The sequence below is a fragment of the Schistocerca serialis genome, unplaced genomic scaffold, assembly GCF_023864345.2.
Source record: "Schistocerca serialis cubense isolate TAMUIC-IGC-003099 unplaced genomic scaffold, iqSchSeri2.2 HiC_scaffold_1362, whole genome shotgun sequence".
NCBI lineage: Eukaryota > Metazoa > Arthropoda > Insecta > Orthoptera > Acrididae > Schistocerca > Schistocerca serialis.
The window spans coordinates 27,622,395-27,645,030 of NW_026047583.1; the positions used below are offsets into that span (position 1 = coordinate 27,622,395).

The 22,636-nt window shown below is 40.2% G+C and overlaps 1 protein-coding gene across 1 annotated transcript; it reads left to right on the forward strand.

Moving 5' to 3' along the window:
- Positions 1-1,739: 1,739 nt before the first annotated feature.
- On the forward strand, positions 1,740-22,636 carry LOC126440364 (proline-rich protein HaeIII subfamily 1-like). The gene is made up of 2 exons (XM_050090653.1): positions 1,740-2,183; positions 22,553-22,636. Exons 1-2 carry the CDS (start codon positions 1,740-1,742, stop codon positions 22,634-22,636), a joined length of 528 nt encoding a protein of 175 aa, XP_049946610.1.

Consider the following 22,636-nt stretch of genomic DNA (forward strand, 5'->3'; position numbering starts at 1 on the left):
TATTCACTCTGTGAAGGCAGTACAGAATTCTCTGACCAGTCATTTGCACAGAAGTTGCTGGTGGTGACTGCGCTGAAGTCATTCCATGTGGTACTGTGTTACAATCATTACTGTATGCCTCCTACCAGATTTAAACACATGATAATGAATTTAATAATGGTTACAGAGAGCCAAGGATGCTTGCACAAGGTAGACCAGAGTGGAGAACTGCATCAAACCCCATTCGGACTGACAACAACAACAAGAACAACTGCAGTCCATAAACTGGGTGAGTATGAGCCTAACACCAAGTGGTGTTTACTTTACAAACTGATTTTCTGCTACATCAGTTCCATACTGACTTCCCTCCTACCTCCCTCCCACCCACCCTACCTCCCACCTTTCGCACTGCAGTTCTGCAAGTATGAAATGTCTGAGATGAGTGGCAGTATAGTTACTTCCCACTCACCAAATCTATCACTCTTACTGAAGGGTGCAGTGATGTAAGACAGATTGTGATTTAGTAAGCAAATTGAGTGCACGGTCTTGCTATTGTTAGGTAGCACTGATTGGGACAAATGACCGACAGTCGAGATCAGATGGCCTCTAACAAAGCTGTGTTTAGTCAGGCTGTGGAGGATGCATGGGGAAATTACATGATGCAGTGTCCACAGTTGCATTTTTCCTCCATTACATGAAGGAAGAACAATCTGCGGACAAAGTTCATTGCTGTAGCCCAGGATTCAGACAAGAAATAAACACGTTTTGTCCAACAGAAATTAAATGTCATATTGTTTCTTATTCTACATACAGCATGAGGAAACACATGTACTCCATCAAATAAATGCAGCATACAGACCAATTTCTATATACAAACACCATTTAGAAACTACAAATTATCCTACTGCCCTGTTTTCTTATTTGGTCATGAGAGACTTTCCAATTTGTAATTTGCCTCTGTGTGTGTGTGTGTGTGTGTGTGTGTGTGTGAGAGAGAGAGAGAGAGAGAGAGAGAGAGAGAGAGAGAGAGAGAGAGAGAGAGAGAGAGAGAGAGATGTATTTTGCACATTTTTGGCCGAGGCTGATGGGTGGCAATAGAGTGGGAGAGAAATGAATTTGACATAACAAAAAATAGCCCTAAAAAGGGGCACTCTTGGTTTATTCATTTCATGTATGTAGGCAGAGAGCAAGTAAAGAGAATGTAATACTCAAAATATTAAATTAAAATAAATTTATTTCAGGTACAAGGATAATGCCAACTAGAACTAGCTCAAATTTCCTTCTCTCATCTTTGATATTTTTCCGTCACCAAGAGATTTTGTGCTGGCTCTCACTGGCAGAACACTGCACAGAAGAACAAGGAAAGAATGTAAAATGTTCTCAGTCCATAACATTTTATCCAGAATGCCTCTATTTCTGACTTCAGTCATGCACCCTGGCACTGAATCTGTGAGGCATTGGACCCATTTGTCAGAAGAAACAACCCCACCGAGGCTTCAAAAAAACCAGTCCAAAAGAGCATCAGCTATAAATGGTGTGTTTCACAGCCAGTTCTCTGTGTGTTCGTGCTACTTACACACACATAATTTCCATTGTGTTCAAGTGAGCAGTCTCTCACAGCCAGTCCATTACATTAATGTCTATCTTGGACAGCTGCAGTTGAATGAGCAGACCTATACACAAGTGAATATTCCTCCTGTAGCATGAATTCCCCTCCACAATATAGCATTCACACTAAATGCAGCAACACTTTCTTAAAAATGTGGGCATACGGACTGCTACTGAGGCGGGGGAAACCGACGCCCCCGGCGGGGGAAACCGACGCCCCCGGCGGGGGAAACCGACGCCCCCGGCGGGGGAAACCGACGCCCCCGGCGGGGGAAACCGACGCCCCCGGCGGGGGAAACCGACGCCCCCGGCGGGGGAAACCGACGCCCCCGGCGGGGGAAACCGACGCCCCCGGCGGGGGAAACCGACGCCCCCGGCGGGGGAAACCGACGCCCCCGGCGGGGGAAACCGACGCCCCCGGCGGGGGAAACCGACGCCCCCGGCGGGGGAAACCGACGCCCCCGGCGGGGGAAACCGACGCCCCCGGCGGGGGAAACCGACGCCCCCGGCGGGGGAAACCGACGCCCCCGGCGGGGGAAACCGACGCCCCCGGCGGGGGAAACCGACGCCCCCGGCGGGGGGGACCGACGCCCCCGGCGGGGGAAACCGACGCCCCCGGGAAACTGACAATCGGCTAGTACTACCTGTTGTCACCACTTATTTGCCATTATGTCTGGACCCTCACGGCTGCTAAACTACTGTTTGGTCTTGGTAAGACAACTTATCTGTGAAAAAATACATTTTTTCACATTGCATTCAGATGTAGCTCTGTGGCTGCCAGCCATTGTAACATTTCCTCACTGAGTTCCTGTTTTATAGTGGATCATAGTGCGTGCAGTACAGCTTTCCTTGGCCCTCAACTAACTGCATCATTGGAACTGGGAAGTTGGTCACTCACTACAACTGCTTCGTATCTAGGGGAGGGATTAGTTGGCTCTTACAGGCAAACTATGTGTTATCCTGCTGTGTGCTCAGTATCTTGAGCCAGGCATTCTGCTGATAGTGCCTCCTTCAACAAAATTCTTTAAAATTCTGTTTACAGTAGGGGTAGACTTCTGACATTCCAAAGATTCATCAATCACACAGGTTGATATTTTATCCAAAGTTCCCAATACTCAGGCAACTTCCACTCCCATAGTCACCTTTGGGGTGAATTTGTATAGCTTTAAAAATGCACGTTACTACCCCTTAATATTTGTCATGTCAACACAGGATACATAGAAATTCACGACTCTGCCAGATATGTGACAAGCATGGATGGAAAGCCAAATCATCTGCATACTGCAGACGTTTGCTTAACCTTGCACAGCTTACACTGAGGACAGGCCACATATTTGAACAAAATTTCCTTAAACATTTTTGCCATTTATCAGCATGACAAGAGAGAAATCAGCATTGGACTAATACGCCATTTCTGATGACTAACACCTCTGACAATACCTCAGTTACAGTCATCCACTCACAAGCAGCACCAGAGGAATATCACAGTCAAGCAAACATTAATGGTTTGAGTTGGAGCCAGGGCATGAGTAACGACAACCAAAGGTGTATTCATTTATTTCTTATGTCTGTTACTTGTAATTAGGGTCTCAGTGATGTTCTAAGGCCTTCCATGACATCTTCCACTGATCTGTGCCCGCAACTATTGTTGCTATGATGGTCTAACACAAGACTGCAACTCACCTCGCCATCATCTTCCTTATCTTCCCCTTCTCCCTGTTCCCGTTTTCAAGCATGATATGCAGTACACTAGGACTCCCATACAAGAATAACATTGTGTGATGAAAACCTGAATAGTATTGTAAACCCCGTGAAGAAATTTGATCTCTTTATGCTGTAGAAATGTTTGTGGAAGCGCACTTCACAATGTTGATATTGTGCTGGACTATACACAAGCACTGTAATGGAAAGTGAAGTTATAGTTTGGCACATGTGACAGATGAGATCTGATGGAATATGATCAAATGTTTTGTTGCAACACTTTGCTTACCTAGGCCTGCAACTGGATGATACTGTGAATCATTAGTTTTACTGTTTCTATTCTTTGCCATGAGGTCTGGTTTGTGTTCAAATAATTTTATCAAACTTGGCACCCATTCTACATCTACATCAGTAAAGGCACATAAGTGAGTACTTAAGATGCCAGCATCCAAGTTCAAATGCATCTGGAAGCTTAATTGTTGGCATTCTTTTTTCTGGTAGTTCATAATAGATTATAGTTCATATTCTCTGACAAGTAGCTGACCCAGTAATGTTGATAACTAATTTGATAATGCTGCCTGCCCATTCATTAGAGCTTTAATGGCTGTATGTAGGTGCAAAAGTACATCATTATTTGTTCACACTTTGTCAAAGTACTCTGGGAAATTTTAACCACTGCTTTAAACATTTAAGGATGGTAAGTATTAAGTGTGGTTGTAGTAGTGTGTAATATTTCTTATCATGAACTGTTAAAGGTATCATGTTTCATTCTGTCTTTTAAGAAGAGCTCTTCAAATGTTGCTTTTGTTGTTGGTTATTTTCTCTATCATAAAACATTATAACTTTCATGACTTTAGCTACAGGTAGTTTAATAAACGTATCTGAAACAGAGTGAAGCCCATACACAACAAGAGCAGCTATTTCATTACTCAGACACACAATTCCATTATTTGCATAAATGTCAAAAAAATCTGTCTCTCTTTCTAATGAATTTGCAAAAACAATTAAAAAATGGAAATGTGTAGCTTTGAACTCTGCACCTTCAAGTTACCGTGCAATGCTTCTATCATTTCACCATGGAGAATGGATTTGGGAAGAGCAGGTAATTTTGAGGCCATAACCTTCATTCTAAATCATGCAGAGATATATTTTCAAGCTGCAAAATGAAGAATATGAGTGGCAGTGGAAAACAAAAAACTTGTTGGTAAAACTGGTCTTCCATTCTTAGTTGCTTGAATGGTAGACAGTGAGCACTTAGAATCTGAATGCCAATAAATATACTAAGGCTAAGAGTGTGCTTATGTCAGTCATTTGAAATTTCCGAGAGTCAGGTCCATAACCTATGCAGTTAAGTAAGCGATCACTAGCATGAATACTGAGTTAGTATCAGACACCTCACATTTACCACACCAATGACACTCATCTCCCCAAGATCAATCCCTGGTCTGGTTTTTATGGCACTATTGCCAAATGGTCTGATCTTTCCAGGCTTTTGTCTAATATGGCACAATTGTTTGTTTGCTGATGAGTGTACACTGACCCCTACCTCAGCACCTCAATGCCTCGAGCCATCACAATTCTTCAGAAATGAATTTAACAATACCATGGAAAGCACACAGGCACGACAAAAAAAAAAAAAGAAAAAAACTGTAAGAAAGTGAGCTCTCAGTGAACAAGGCCTCTGTTATATATAGATAACATACACTCACATACTCACGCAAATGCAACTCTCACACACGTGATCACACACTCTGGCAGCTGAAGCCAGGCTGCGAGCAGTTGCACATGATTAAACAGGCAATCACGTGGGGGTAAGGAGGAGGCTGGGACAAGGTGTGGGAGGGTAACAGGGTAGAAGTGAGCAACAGTAGATTGCTGGAGATGACCTGCAGGAGACAGGACATAATAAGGTTAAAGGCAATAGCAAAGAGGGTCACACTCAAAACAGTACCCTGAGGCACACCAACTTCCTGGTAAAGGTGTCTGACAAGGCAGTACCAACATTCCTTGAAAAATCAATACTTTAAAAATACCTGAAGGACATGGGGCATGTGGCCTCAGAAGTGCCACATGTAGAGAGATCAAGAATACCCATCCTTCAGAAGGTGTTTCAGGCATTCTGCAAATTTAAAAACACTGGCAGTGTCTGATATATCCACAGAAAACCATTCGCGACACACGTTGACAAAGTGATGAGATGGTCAGCTGCAGGACGGCCTGATCAAAATCCGCACAGTACAGTGGTCAGTGAATTGCCACACTCTAGTCACTATACCAGCCAGGCATGAATTACATGTTTCATCAGTTTGCAAACACAGCTTGTGGGAGAAATGGGGCAGTAACTAGAAGGAAGGTATTTTTCCGTACTGGGCTTGGGTATGGGTATGGGAATGACAGTGTCTTTATGCTGGCATCTGGTAAACGGCGCCCTCTGCCCAGATGCAGTTGTACATAAGAAAGAGCAAGTGCTTGCCCACAAAAGAAAGGTTTAGGAACATCTGAATGCAAACATCGTCCAGCACTGTGTTGGAGGATCGATAGGAAGTGAGAGCAAGTTCTCGCCCCCTCATACTAAAGGCAGCTTGTAGCACTCGCTAATCTGCCAAAATAAGGGTACTACCCAAGCCTCCTCCACTTGTTTCTGGTGGAGGAAGGCAGAATGATAGTGGGTGGAGCTTGAAATCTCCGCAGAATAGCAGCCCAATGGATCTTGGTCCTGCAGGGCCCATACAACAGATGAGGTAGTGGAACTGTTAGAAGAACTAGTTAAGGAAATCTAGCTAGATTTTTGCTATCCTGAAGGGTGCAATGACACTGTGCATGCAACTGTTCATAATGAATGCAGTTTGCCATCATAGAATGATGGTGAAAAACATGGAGAACACATCTCTGCATGTGAGTTGAGTCACAACACAGCTCAGTCAATCAAGGCACTGCGACATGGCACAGTAAAGATGAAGGGCGAGAATGGAATATTGTGTGGTGGTAATGATGGCATTTGTAAGATACTCTACCTGGCCATCACAACTGGAGAAATTATGTTACTCAAAGGGTGCCAGGGAACAGTAAATCTCGAGTCATCCCTAGAAAGTTGCCATTTGGGTGTGCATATATGTGGGGTAGGAGTCAGAAAATGGATAGCAAATGGTAAATGGTTGCTCGAGTACGTACTAGAGACAGTGATGAGATGATGGGCAAATTGGGCAGTGCAGGAGATTTCCAGATATGGGTAGGAGTGCATGTAGTTAAAAGGAAGATGGGTACTCCCACGATAAGGCAAATGAGGTTAAGGTGACAGAAGTTCAGCCTAGAGGGCACCTCTCTGTCAGGTTCTGGGAGATTTCCAAAGAGAATGGTGTGCATTACAGTCAACGAGCAGCAGAAAGGGGTGAGGGAGTTGGCCAGTAAGCTGGATGAAGAGTGTCCATGACACGGAATGACTGAGGGATGTAAACAGTACATATGGAAAAGTTCAGGAGAGGAATGTAAAACACGGACAGGAATAGCTTCAAGCTGGGTAGTCAGGGAGAAATGTTGACTTTGAACGTCCTTCCATATGAGCAGCATGACTCCCCTCTCTCCTCCTACGATATGGAATGCCATCTTTGGAGAGAGGGAGTCAAAGCAGACTGGGAAGAAATACAAAAGCTCAAATCAGTCAGGAGGATGCAATTTTGTTTCCTGCAGGCAGAGAACTAGCAGAGGCTGCGATTCCAAGAGCAGCTGCAAGTCATCTTTTTGGATTGAAGGCCACTAATATTCCATTGGAATAATGTCATGATTAGGAAGAAGGAGGAGGAGGAAAGAGATGGAGAGGTGGCACCTCAGCGGCCATTCCTGTGTTACATTCTTGACTGCATTTACATAAACTTATGGCTCCTCTTTTTTGGTTTCTTAAACATTTTATTTTATCTGACACATTCCTGACCTTTATGATTTGTGCCACATATTGGTCCTAAACAACAAGATGTATGAAAAAGAAACCACTTACTGGATAAAGGACTGTTTGCCATGGTCATGGGAGCTGGCAAGTAAGTCAATGCAAGATCTGAAAGATCACAAGAATGATCATTCAATTCTGTTTAATATACCAGAGACCTATATTAATGTTACTGAAAGCAAATCCCTAATGACAAAAGTAACTAAACAGTTACTTTGAAATCACACTGCACAATTTGTGATGCACGTGCTTAAGTACACTAAGGTAGTTTTATTGAATTACTAATCAACACGTGTCAAACATAACAAACACTATGACAAGTATACCTCTCAAAGTAGTTTACTTGGTAGTTATTTCACAAGCAGGAAAGTATTTTCAGAAGAGTTTAGGAAGTTTGATAGGCCATGAATGTATGAAGGAGAATGAGTCTGATATCATTCTAGAAAGGTACTTTGAAATGTGTTTGCAATTGCGAGTACCTGTCATTTGTGTTTGTGATATTTGCTCAAAAATGGAGAAATCTCAGTTCCCAACTGCAATCAGTAAGCATTTTAGACAACAGTAAGTGATAAGTGTCAATTTTAAGGAATATTTATTGTCATGTTTAATGAGTATCAACTATGGTGTAACACATCGCTTTGGTAAAGGTGTACATCTCACAATGTCTATAGTACCGATGAACAATGGTCACCACCACAAAGTGATTATTTTTTTTTTAATTCAAATGATGGCTTTAAACTTTTATACCCTTCTCTGTTGTGCATAATGTGGTGTCACCGCCAGACACCACACTTGCTAGGTGGTAGCCTTTAAATCGGCCGCAGTCCGGTAGTATACGTCGGACCCACGTGTCGCCACTATCAGTGATTGCAGACCGAGCGCCACCACACGGCAGGTCTAGAGAGACTTCCTAGCACTCACCCCAGCTGTACAACCGTCTTTGTAGTGATGGTTCACTGACAAAATACGCTCTCATTTGCCGAGACGATAGTTTAGCATAGCCTTCAGCTACCTCATTTGCTACAACCTAGCAAGGGGCCCATATCAGTTACTATTGATATTGTGAATCATGTACCATCAAGACAGACGTTCATCATTAATGGATTAAAGTTAAGTATTCCACCAGCTAAGTCAGTTTTTCTAAATTCTAATTTCCTTGTCCTGTTCCAGACCTCACGCCAGCCTGCGTGAGTTAAAACGCATGCATTTTGGCCTCCTCTAGTAACACCTGCCAACCACAACACACAAAATCTAGTGGAAATTGATGCAGCATATCTGCAGGGTGGGATAACGATAATTAGTTTATCGTTCTTCACAGTTCATGATGATTTCAGTGTTTTATTCTATCATGATGATGATGATACCTGGTTAGGGGGCACTCAATGGCGTGGTTATCAGCATCCACACGAATCCCCAAATTTTACATGGTCCAGCCATGCCACTTTCACAAATGATGATGGCAACACAAACAACCAGTCCATGGGTTTATTCCTTGCTGTCTCATTCTTGTTCAGCAATGTGCCTTCCCCCTAGAACTGTCAGCATCATGACAACTGCCATTACATCAGGAGAACGAAGATGAAGTCGAGCTGTCAGTAAGATTCTGTACACTAACCAATGACACATGACTTGACATTAATAATTAAAGAGAGTTACTTGTTTTAAATTAAGAGCCAGTATATGAGTGGTCTTTGAGATATTTTTTGGTTCATTTAGCAAGTAATTTAGACTTGAGATAGCATTTCAGTTAACAGTGCTAAAGAAGTTGCAAAGTTTGTGATGTCAGGAAACAGACTGCCATGGGAGATGCAATGAGACTGAAATGGAGATGAATAGGATATTAATAAAGGAGTTTATTTGATTAAGCAAGTTGGTAGTGTGCAGAGTAGCTCAGAATAGGAGGAAGTATTTTAACGGTTCAAAGCCCTGAGCTGATGAAATATGTCCTCACCCTGGGAGGAGGACAGGAAGCAGTGTGGGGTTCATTACATGCTACAGAACCAAACTTTATATGCTACTGGTGAAAATCACACTTGCTCTGCCAGTCTCATACGTGCATCCACTACTTTCACTCACCTTAGCGATGGGGCGCGTGCCTTCCTCCTCAGCAGGGCCTGATTGACAAAAAAAGAATTTGCGTGTTAATATAATAAATACTTTATCTGCACAAGTAAAACAAACTAGTGATAAACTAAGTGTGTTTCAACATGACCTGATAAAGAACAGAATCAATTGTTTCTATCTTTTAGAAAAAGTACGGATCAGTGTATAATTGAGCATCTAATCTACTCAATTATAAACAACCATCAATATTACCGAGTTCCAGAAAGCCAGAACTTTATTCCGGTTGCACGCTTGCTATCTGAAGACTGGCAGGGACAAATAAATGTTTATTGTCATCATTTCACATAATTATTGATCAAATTTTAAAATCTGCTTAATAAAACATACAATCTTATGTTACACAGTTAACACAGTGTCACGTTTAACATTTAGGAACTGTGTGTAAGCTTGTTTATGCACCTTCACTAATTGCATTCATGTACCGACATTATATTCATCCAGTATTTGGCAATGAGAGCACTTGGTGTTTTGCAGAAAACTTCACCATAATTTTAAATTATGATGAATTTCTCTCACAGATACCCCACAGAAAGTAATAGCAAAAATGTTTATCACTTACCACATTTTTGCTGTTTGTGCAGTAATAATGCCACATCAAACACATTCAATGTAACACTCCTTTCTTTACTTACAGATGGGTACAAGTAGTGAGGAGAATGAGTGGCAGGTGAGGCAGATTATTTCTCAGGTGGATTTTTTGTAGAGGTGAGACAGAAAGAAAATCTGATGCGTATGGGAACAGGATGGATTAGGAGACATAATAGGAATGAGGTGGAAGTGGGTGGAGTAGCATCTGGCTGGTGTTTTACAATTCTGCCTTATGCCACAGAACAGAGGTATGTCAGTTGCTGGCATCTGAACAGGCTTGAAACTGAAACTCACCCTCAGTGCAGCGGATCTTGCCAATGACAGCCACTGCACGGTTTCCACCCTGGAGCCATGCGACACTGGACAACTTAACAGTATTTCTCCACTACATAGCCTTTGTAGGGGAATGTGCAGTGGCTCACTAGCCAACCCAAGTTCCAGACTCGACATCAACTATCTACTTTGGAATGCATGACTATATTAATAAGAATGCGGCCCACAATATTGGCATTGCCAGTGCTACCTACAGCAGTGTTTGTCAGTTGTTACAGACAGAGTGCTCAACTGGAAGCTTCAAGAATAGTTTTCATATTAGTGGCAATCTTTTCATGCATCAGGGCATTCTCTTCCTTGCCTTCATCAGAAGGTTGTTTCATTTGCTTCATGTTGGCATGTACCATCTGTGCCACAATGAAACACTCTTCCTCTTGTCCACTCAGGAACATCTCTCTTCTAGTGCTTTTATAATTCCTTTTTTGTCTCTGGAAGCTTTTTACCAGTGTCTTGTCATCCATTAGGTAGCCTTCATCTCTGTGTTCAAGTGCTTCTGCATAGTGTTTGAATGGTTTTGCTCCGTGTTCAAATGCCTTGTGGCACTTCTTTCTTTCATCCTGGTATCTTTCTGCCTGCACCATTCCACATCATCATACCTCCTTACTGATGTCTTGGCCCAATTTCTGTATTTTTCTTCCAGGTGTGTGCCTCATGGTTGACACTGCCATCTCCTCCATGGGGATGACAGTTCATACTTTTGGCTGCTGTTACAGTCAAGACTTTTCCTCTGAGCACAGCAACATTGGAATCTAGGACATCATCAGTGCAGCTTGCAGTGCTCAGCTTAGCTCATATTAGTGACAACCTTACAGCATATCAGGAGTATTTTTATGTTGCTTGCACTAGGAAGCTGTTTCACTTGCCCAACATTATCATGTGCCTTCTGTGTTGCAATGATGTTCTAATGTTCATGGCTACCTGAGCACATCTCTCTCCTTGTGCATGGATCATCCACATTAGGTGGGACATATGACCACGAGTGTGGGTGGCAGATGGGGCAAGGCAGCTCCCTGCTGGACTCCCTGTAGAGAGGTGAGGCAGAAAGACGAACAGATTGGTCTGGGATCAAACTGTAGTGAAAGTCTTGATGGGAAATATTTTATGAACAAAGGTACTGGCACCAGAGACAAATCTAGTGAAGAGGAAGTGATACTGTATTATCAGCCATTCTCTCCAAAAGCATTGACACATTCATCCCACATGCTTCAGTTGTTTTCACTCTACTATACACTCCCAGCACCTTCATTTCAGAGGTGATCAGCTTTCATATGTTATAAAGTAGATCATAGAAACCTTATTTCTGCTGACTGTATTCTTCATAACCACCCTCCCCGTAATTCAAAAGACAGCTCCATAAATAATTGTAAACAATTAATTCCAAGAAACTATTGAGACATTCAAGACAAAATAAGGAAAAGAAAACAAATGTCTCCAGTACACTATCTCATGAGAAAGAAGAAAAACAGTACATCAAGAGAACAGTATCTGTACATTTGTGGTGGTAGATTTCCAACTACAGTCACGATTTTGATATGATTTTCATTAATAAAGACATGCATTAATTTTAGTTACAAGACACAGACATCAGTTTTCTTCAAGAATGGGTTATCAGTGAAAATACATGTCAAATAGTATATACCTAGCAAATAATGTAACAAAGATAAATAATATCTACACTGTCTTTGCCATCCACAATTAAGCCAAAGATAGGAAGCTCCTTCTACAAAACATACTGTACTCACTTCTGTACCAACAAAGAAAAAAACCACATTCTAGCATCACCTGTCAGCTTCTGGGTTCTAATTGTACATAAACTGAACAACAGATCACAGTACACAATGAAATGGGACATTCCTATGGTTATGCAGATTCTGAAACAAACATTTTGGCAGGACCTTTATGTCTGATTGACCACAGAAAGGTTAAGGGAGCCCCTGAAAATGTTAGTATCAAATAACTTATGGTAGTACTGAACGCATCAGCTATGACCATTTATAAACTAGATTCACACCCAAATATTTCCATTTAAGTTACTACCATAATAGGTTGTACAAAAAGGTTCAGTTTTGAAATACAAATCATCCTCTGTTTCTTCTACTCACATCATTCATTCATTCATTCATTGGAGTACCACTGTTTGATTAAGCCTCTTCCCTGGCTTCTCCTGGTATTCTGGTCTCAAGCTACAGGCATTGCAGCTTGTAGTCCATGTAGCCTGATATCCACTCAATGCCTCTCACCAGACTGTCACCTCAATGTTCCCCCCACTCACCTCTCTAGGATAGGAGCATGTAATTGTCTTATCCTATCTGTCACTCACTCCATCACTACATTTGTCACTCATCTCCACTACCTCCCCACTACGTCTCCTACTCCTGCCTGTTCCCTGTCCATTTTTCTGTTTCCTTTTCCCTCCCTGTAATTCTCAGCACACATATTTCCACAGCTATATAGGTAAACTTTGTATTTCTGTAAGTCAGTAAATACTCGCCCCAAATCAAAGTCCTCAATATTCAAAAACATAAATATAATAAAATATATTGTGATTTCTGGATTCTAATTAAATTTTGTATGGTGGACTGACTAAGGGGTTGCAGAAATCACATAGATAAGAACTATAAACCCACTATCCAATCAAAATACCTGGGCACCCTTATGTAACGGGCAACTGAGCATTTTAATTCAATGAGAGGTGGAGCAACTATTATAGGAAGTGAAATGATAATTAAATGGACACCCTAGCTGCAAACAGGCGGTGATGTACTTCATTGGGGAAATGTTGAAAATGTGTGGCCCGACCGGGACTCAAACCCGGGATCTCCTGCTTACATGGCAGACGCTCCATCCATTTAATCATCATTTCATTTCTAGCAAAGCTGCATGGTTATCCATGGCAATTGTTCTTTCGGCAACAGATACTGCCATCATACATATTATAGGAAGTGGCAGGTAATACTGTTTTGTAAGCAGAATTCATCAGTCAGGGATCTGAGTACACTGAACATGGACTTTTCTTTGCATTACACCTGAATAATTAACACAGGGATGAATTTCAGCCCTTCCAAACTTGCCCAAGTCAGCTGTCAGCGATGTGACAGTTAAGTGAAAATGTGAAGGAACAACCAATGCTACATGAAGTCCAGGCACACACAGTATGCTGATGGACAAGTGCTTCTATCATTGTGGTAGGAAATAGTAAAAACCAGCTTGCAGTTAGCTGCTGCAGTCACTCTTCAGTTTTGAAGTGCAGCTAGGAGCCCGCTAAGGAAATGGCTGTGTACAGGGAGTTAGAAAAACTGGTTACAGTGGCTGAGCAGCTTCTGGAAACAACATTTCTGTTCAACATAAAGTCACACTGACTGTAGCATAAAAACCCATGACTGCTGTTGAGTGGATGAGTGGAAACGAGATTTGGAGTGACAAACAGTGCTATACTCCGTGGGTATCTGACGGAAGAATTTGAATAGAGTGACTACTCAGTGAACATTATCCGCCATTAACTCTACTGCCAACAATGCAGTGCAGAGCAGGCAGTGTAACAATATGCAATTTCTCCTCTTTAACTTGTTCTCCCCTTATTGTACTTCAGGATATGATAAATGCAGAAGGGTAAGTACATATTTGACAGTATTGTGTACAATACACAGCAGAGGAACAGTTCACAGACAACGACCAATTTGATCAGCTCAACACTTGTACCTCTCATGGATCAGCATTGTTAGGCAAAGGCTTATAACCAGTGGCATTCCTGAAGAAGGCTTGCCTGCCGATGTTCCAACCTGAAAGCAATGGATCGTCTTAGGGATTAGTTATAAATGGCATTTTCACTCCATACCCTGTGTCCAATATTTCTACCTTGTCTGGTATCAGCTATTAAGGAAGAATGGGCTGGCATCCACCCACAGAGATTTCGAAATGTCAAAGTGTCCCCAGAAGAGTTCAAGTCCCCATAAAGGAGAACACAAAATCTTAATGTCCACTAATAGGTGTCCAGATACATTTGATTCTCTAGTGTACAGAGCAGGAATGTAAGCCTGCCACAGTGGGCTCTTACTCTTACTCACCAGGTGACTTCGCTGCACCTGCAGTACTGGGTCCAGCCTCTGGTGACCGTAGCTGCTGCTGTTCTGCACTGCCTACTATTGTACACACAGAGAGTAAAACGTCTTTTAAGTACTTTATGTACTGCTTTAGTTAAGGCTGCAATTACGTGTAAATTTACTCTTACTCACCAGGTGACTTCACTGCACGTATGTCCTCAGCCCCAGTACTGGTTCCAGGCTTGGGTGTCCGCAGCCGCTGTGGTTCTGCACTGGATACTATTGTACACACAGAGAGGAAAACATCTTTCAAGCACTTTATGTTCACTTTAGGGACATTCTCTTAAATTATGGCTGCAATTGAGGGTAAATTTGCGTATTTTATCAAGGACAATGATGTACTGAGGATATAACCAATCTCTGAAGCCATAGTTACAAAAAGAAATCCACATTCATGGCATATAGGAAAAAAAAATTTTTAAAAACTTTGGACTGTGTTCACTGGGCGCCATGTTCACAGACTGTGCTTGTACGTACCACTCCAGAGGAGAGATGCACATATCAATGACTTCTTATCAATGAATGCCATTTTGAAAGAAGTTTTGTGTACACATTATGAAAAGAGCAATAGAAAACAACATGTCAAACATAAACGTACAGATATTGTTCATTAGTGTTATTTCTATTTTGTGTGTGGTGACTTACATCAGGGGACAATATGCACCTTCAGCACTATACAGCTATCGCAGCAGCTTTGGGTGCCAAACTACATGTGTTAAAATAAGTATTCTGTGGGGTCACCACACTGTCCTGTAAAGCAATAGGCTGCCGAAGGAGTTATTTCAACAACTGATGTATGTTGTGAGACACAGAAGAGGAACCTTCAAAATTATTGCGAGTGTCTCTTTTATACTGAATGAAGGTGATCTTTTAGTGTAGTTCATGAGTGTGATGATGAAGGGAATAAATAATTTGTTAAGTCAAAAGTGACATAGTAAGTTATTTATATAAATGTGATGCGTCAAAGGCATCAATTTTGAATTTTAAAGTAATTATAACAGAGTTTGAGAAGAAGTATAGAAGATAAGGTACAGAATATAATACATCATTGTATTAAATAATTACACCACATGACACCTGACTGCAGTGTTAGGGGACAAACGACATGAAAGGGAAGCTGTGTTGACAGAGGAGTGAGACAAGTGTCAGAGTCCTTCACAACTGAGTAAGCGAGCACAAAATGTGAGATCAGGAGACCACAGCCTAACTTGATAGGCTGCCCACCCCACCTGTCATAGACATGCACAGAAGTTGTGACTGAGCCTTATACAATGTACAGATATAGTTTAAGTCCTTTTGGTCACACATATTATAAACTTGCCAGTCAGTACTATAGGCAAAATGTCAAAGGTGGTGGTGTATGCATTTATCTAAATCCCAAGCTTAAATTTAAGTTAAGATATGAGGCTAAACCATTAATCATAGAAAAGAAAGTAATTGTTGCAGCAATTTGCAGATCACCATCTGGAGATACTGAAGTCTCTCTTAAGAATTTGGAAGAAATGCTAGACATTTTTCTCAAATGAGAACTCTGCCATAATTCTTTGTGGTGACTTTAATATTAATCTATTGGTCCAGAGTTCAGTAAAATACAAGTTTTTAGACATACTAAAAGCTTCAACTTGTTTCCCCACGTATCAGCTCCCACTAGAACAACAGATTCCAGTGAAAGCCTAATAAATAACATCTTCTCAAATGTGGTCACACATGAAGTTGCAGTTACAAATGTGAATATAGGATTATCAGATCATAATGCACTAACCTTTAATCTCACTGCAACTCCCAAGGAGGGGAAAATAAAAAGGAGTACAAACGATTTTTCTCTACTGAAAATTGTAATCAGTTCAAAAATAATGTTAAAAATGCAGTTTGGCCAGAGGTCTTGGCACAAACAAACACAAAAGATGCTTACAATACATTTGCTTCCACTTTTATGGCATACTTTGAAATGTGCTTCCCAAAAAAGCTTTTGAGTTACAGATCATCTGGATCCAAAGGGACCTGGAGTACATCCGGAATTAAAACATCAAGTGAAACCATGATATTACTAAGTTTAAAGTTAAAAACATGTCATGATCAGCAGTTTGTTGAGTATGTGAGAACATACAAACAGACTTACCGCAAAGTAATATCAAAAGCAAAATTATTAAGTAATGATAGATTAATAAGGCAGGCTAGTAACAAGTCCAGAATGATGAGGTAAAAAAAAAGAAAAAAATTTGGGTCAAACTAAAGAACAGGAAATCCATCTTAAAAATAATGAAAATATCCCCATAGAAAAAACGCCATGGCAAACAATGTAAACAATTATTTTGTTAATATTCCCCTTACTTTAAGCAACAATTAACAGTGATGTCTCCAATGGTAAATACCAGCATGATGGCAATCCCATCAGACGAGCATTAAGTTCTAAAAGTCATTAAATGCTTGAAATCCAAATTGTCCTCTGGTTTGGATGATGTACCTGTATCAATAATTAAAAAATTGCTCCAAGTGTTGTCGAACCTATAGAGCACATAGCAAACTTGTCCCTTAGTGAAGAGATATTTCCGGATAAAATAAAATCTCTAAAGTGATACCTCTACACAAAAATGGTGACAGACATAAAATAGAAAATTACCAACCTATATCTCTCCTCCCATACTTCTCCAAAATACTTGAGGAATTTATGAAAATCAGGGTTACAAAATATCTAGAAAAACATAAACTAATAAATAACAGTCAACATGGCACAGTACAGAAACAGCCATATTGCACAGAAATAGTAAGAAATTTTGAGTCAAATAAACAGGTTGTTGGAATTAATCTAGATTTAGCCAAAGCCTTCAATACTGTGAACAATGTAATATTACTAGGGAAACTTGAAGCAATATGCATCAGGGGTACCGTTAAAAATTGGTTTGAATCCTATCTGCAAAACAGGTCACAAGTTGTTGAGCTGAGGTCATCCAAGAATCTTCACAATTTTAAACCCATATCTGAACCAAAACAAATTTAAATAGTTGTTTCTCAGGGCAGCATTCTGGGCCCATTGTTATTTCTAGTTTGTATCAATGACATACAGGCTCCAGACAGCCCAGCCAAAATTCTACTATTTGCAGATGACACGAGTATCGTAATTAGTGATAAAAAAGAATCACTGTGTACTACAGCAGAAAAAATGCTCTCATACATACAGCCATGGTTTTATTCAAAAAGGGCAAACATGCTCCAATGTATTTACATCAGAGACAAAAATGGTAAAATAGGTCTAAGCAATAACCACACATGTAAATTACTAAGAAAGTACTTTGATCAATTTTTGAACTGTAGATAACTGAATTGTTACCTAGAATTTCCAGATATTTGAGGAAAACATGGAAGCAGATCTACCACCTACAGCAAACAAACAAATAACCAAACAAACAAAAACCCTGAAAAACAACAAAGCCAGTGGAGAAGAAATAAAATCATCTCAACCATAACTGGTGTCAAGCAGAAATGACAACTAACCTTCAGATTATGTCTGAAGAAATATGGGAAACTGAAAATATTCCAGAAGACTGGAAAGTGGCTCCTATCCATCCTGTGCACAAAAAAGTCATAGGCATTATCTAAATAATTGCACAGGTATGTTTCTGTTGCCAGTGGGCTGTATTATATTTTTAACAATATTACTAAACAAGGTAGAAGTAACACTTGACAGCCATTTGGGAGAATATCAAAGTGGATTTAGAAAGATCGAATTTTCAACTTTTAGCCCATACGAATTTTAAGACATAGTTTTAACATTTACAGGTTTTAGAAAAGCATTTGATTGACAGGTAAACAGTGGGTAAAGTGACTCAAGAACTTGGCATTACACTAAACTAGCAAACCTTATTCGTGAAACACCCACACACTGAAGCATAAATAAAGTTTTGGTGTGAAACACCTAAGGCATCCCAATAAACAGGTGAAATGCAGGGTGACAACATGTTTCCACACCACCTCAACTGCATCTTAGAGGAAATAGTAAGATAATTGAAACAAAAGGCAAAGAACATAAGCTGTCACAATGAGACTGGAGACTTCAGGAAAAAGAGATACTGAAATTCAGTGTCTAGTATTTGCAAATGATTACGCCATTCTTTATAAAAATATAACAAATTCAGAAATACAAATCAACCTCTTAGAAGGAATACCTAACAAAGCAGCTTTAAAAGTTTCTGTAGGAAAAATGTTTTAGGGCAAACATAAAAAAATGACCCAGAAATCCTAGTAACAGATAATGCACAGATAAAGAGGGTTTATAAATTTAAATATTTGGGAGGAAAGATTCAAGGCAATGGCTTCAAAAATATTAGCTGTAGACAAAATAGTATGTAAAATGGATAAAGCATATGATATAAACATGAACATTTACAACAAGGTGTGTGTGTCTAAAAATTTGAAAATACAGCACTACAGCACAGTAGTAAAACCAGAATGTCTCTATGCAAGTGAATGTTTAATGTTGAATTATGAGTTACACAAACTTCAAGTCCTAGAATTAAGAATCATTTGAAAAATACTCAGGCTGCTAGGAAATCCATGAGCAGATTGTTAAGAATCTTTGGGACAAGATGTCAACAACAGGACAGATTCAAGTAGTTAGGAAAGATTTGGAAAGAAATACAAGAAAAAGACCCAGCAGAATGATAGGATTTCAAGAAGAAAGTGTTGCAAATGGAAGCATTCCAAGGCAGGAAGAAGAAGAGGAAGACAGGGTCAGAATGGTCTGAGGAAGAAAAAAGGATAGATAGTGAAGACGAAGGAAACCTGGAAGAAGAACAAAGGAGGAAGCATTGAAATTAGTATGTGGTCATTAGATACTCCAAACAGAAAAACAAAAAGAAGAAGAATGTCTGTGATGTCATTAATATGAAACATCAATATCAAGGGCCCCACACACTTCCTTGGAGCACATCTACAGTTACATCTACAATGTTCCATACAGTTCTATGCAGTGTCCTATGTACCGATATATCTTCAGCCTTGTCACGAAGCTCATTTCATTTGTACATATTTTTTATTTAAACCACCCACCATCAATGCATTATGATGTTGGTACATCATTAGAACATTAAATGTTGGGAGCAAAAACAGAGAGACATCTTAAGTGAACACTGTGCACTGTGTTATTGTTACTTATGCAGCCGATACCAATAATGTAAGAGTGAGCACACAATGTATGCTTTAAGTCAGCCTTTCCCATCATTGTGTTTTGTGTTGTTGGGGGCATTACATGTGATCTAAGACAAGTTCATATGCCTAGGGATCAAAGGATACAGTTGTCTTTTCCACCATTTTTACGAAGTACATTACCTTGTTCTCACTTAATGTGGACACATTCTTTTAGGTAAATTGTCATTCTATGAATATTATGTTGACACAAAGCACTGCTACATTTTAATTTAAAATGGCTAAGTCGGCAAAATGAGAACAGTGGAGTTTATGAATATGTGGTTTCAATGGTAACGTTTTCACCATGTATGGGGATAATGCCATGGGACAGAGCATGGCAAGGAAAGATATTCTAATTTAAAGGATGAGTGTTTTGACATTATTGACCCTCCATTTTCAGAAAGACCTTCAGCATTTGATGAAGATCGTCTGGATGCATTAATCCACGATGATGCACATCATTGCACTCAAGAACCAGAAAATGTGATGAAGTATGACCATTCCGTCACTGTGCAGCATTTGAATACAAAGGAGAAGGTTCAACAATAAATCATACGGGTACCACATGCCAAACCATATAAATCAGTGGTTGGCCGTATGTACATTACCCTCTTGCTTGTTCTTGATTAGTGGGTGAATACCACTGACCATTTCTAACCTGTATTGTTATTGATGACTAGAAATTTTGTTTTTATGCTAATGTAAGAGAAAGAACGGAAAGGAATGTATTAGTCCAAACAGAGCAGCAGTGCCACATAGACATTTGAGCATCCACACAAGATAATGTTATGGATATTGTGCAGAGGTCCGGTGTTAGAATATTGCTGCGGGGTGTGGGAGCCTTACCAGGTGGGATTGATGGAGGACATCGAAAGGGTGCAAAAAAGGGCAGCTCGTTTTGTATTATCTCGTAATAGGGGAGAGAGTATAGCAGATATGATATGCGAGTTGGGATGGAAGTCATTAAAACAAAGACGTTTTTCATTGCGGCGAGATCTATTTATGAATTTTCAATCACCAACTTTCTCTTCTGAAAGCGAAAATATTTTGTTGAGACCAATCTACATAGGTAGGAACGATCATCAAAATAAAATAAGAGAAATCAGAGCTCCAATAGAAAGGTTTAGGTGTTCGTTTTTGCCATGCGCTGTTAAGGAGTGGAATGGTAGAGAGATAGTATGATTGTGGTTGGATGAACCCTTTGCCAAGCACTTAAATGTGAATTGCAGAGTAATCATGTAGATTTAGATGTAGGTGACCATGTGGTGTACTACGAGTTGCTTGCATGAGGTGAAACTTTCCTGTTGGTATTTATTGTCAACAACAGACATCTTGCAGATATAGTTCCAGAAAAACATCCAGGAAGACTGTGTGAAGTGGTGCTATTCCACAGTAACAGTCACCAGCATTCTGCTAGACTGGCAACAAACACTATAGAACAACTGGGTTGAGAAGTCATTTTGCACCCACCCTTTTCATCTGATCTTGCACCCTCAGATTTCATCTTCTCTGCTCTCTGTTCAATGATCTTGACATACTTCCTTTGGAGTGAAAATACACTTTGAACATGGCTTTTTGCTACAAAACCACATGATTTCTACAGTTGTGGATCCAGAAAGTTATCCCAACAGACTGAAGTGAACAGCGAAACAAATTATATTATTTATGATGATTTAAGTCTCCAGTATGTATTGTCTGACTTTCTTAACTTGTAAGAAACACTACAGTGTTATGCATCAGCCTAAGACGTTCGATTGGCCATGAAAGGGTTAATCTGGAAATAAGCAGTAAAAGGCTAAGCCAGGAATTACATTGTTGCGTTCTGTCCCTCTGCCAACCAGATAAATTGTCATAAACCCGCAGGCCAACTGCGTGAGGAGTTGTGGTGGACAGATTTAATGCAAATGTCATAGAGGTGATGGGGTGGCAGAGGGTGTAACATAGGAGGTACAGGTACAGGTACAGGTACAGGTACAGGTACAGGTACAGGCTAGTACTGAGGGAAGGATTGTGAAACTTAAGTTAAGGGGAACTCCAAAATTTTCAAATTAGGGAAGCTGGTATGGGAGTAGAGGGGGCGAGAGGAGTATGAGATGGGTCTCGAGAATGCAGTACACAAGTTGTGAAGCCACCAACAAGTCAGCCACCTTGTACTCAGTAGCATGTTGTCACCGGGTAGTCAACAACACTCTTGGCAGGCGGGGGATTGAGAGTAACTGTGGCACCCAGATGGGTCAGGCTATTTCACACATCAGTCAGGTGGCAAAATTCATTACTACTTATCGTAGTGTGCCTATTTGTAATGTTTGCTTAACATTACAATGACAAATTTCTAAATGTCAATTTGGTACTTAAAAATTTGTCTTTTTTCTCTTTGACCACATTTCCCTCACAATTTACCACAGTACACATTTTCAATGCAACTGCACATTTGTAACCAATCTTTCGTAGTTACAATAACACCGCCAATTTTCAGTATGAATTATGTATGACATAATTAACATCCAGTGTTAAGTTATAGTATAGAGTTTTTAAAAACTGTTTCACAAAAATTATTTAGCACACCACCAATGGAATATTAATGTCAAAGAAAAAGATGAAAAATAAAGTACCACATAATAAAATATTAAAGTCGTAACTTTAATGTGTAATTAAGCTACTGAAGAAAGCAAATATCTCACCTGCCAACAGCTCCTCCATCCTCAACTTCTGCGGCATCTGCAAAAATATTAAGAAGCTGAATAACTTTACATCAACAGAATTTGAGTGTAAATCAAACATCTTGATATGTGGCAGTGGTTGTCTTCTCACTGCACATGCTCATTTTAATGTCAAGAAGTTGCTAAATTAAAATAGTGATGGAGATAAGGAATCAGGTGCTGTGGCATGTACATACATGTGGAATTTTATAAAAGTGAGATTGATGAAAACTGCATAATGATCCAAGTGAAGAACCACAAAATATTTTAATTTTAATTGTCTGAATTCATTACAGCTGCCATATACAGCCACTGTCACAGAGAAGGACAAAGGTGCCCACAAAAAGCAAGGCAACATTGGTGTTTGGAGGCTGGTGTAA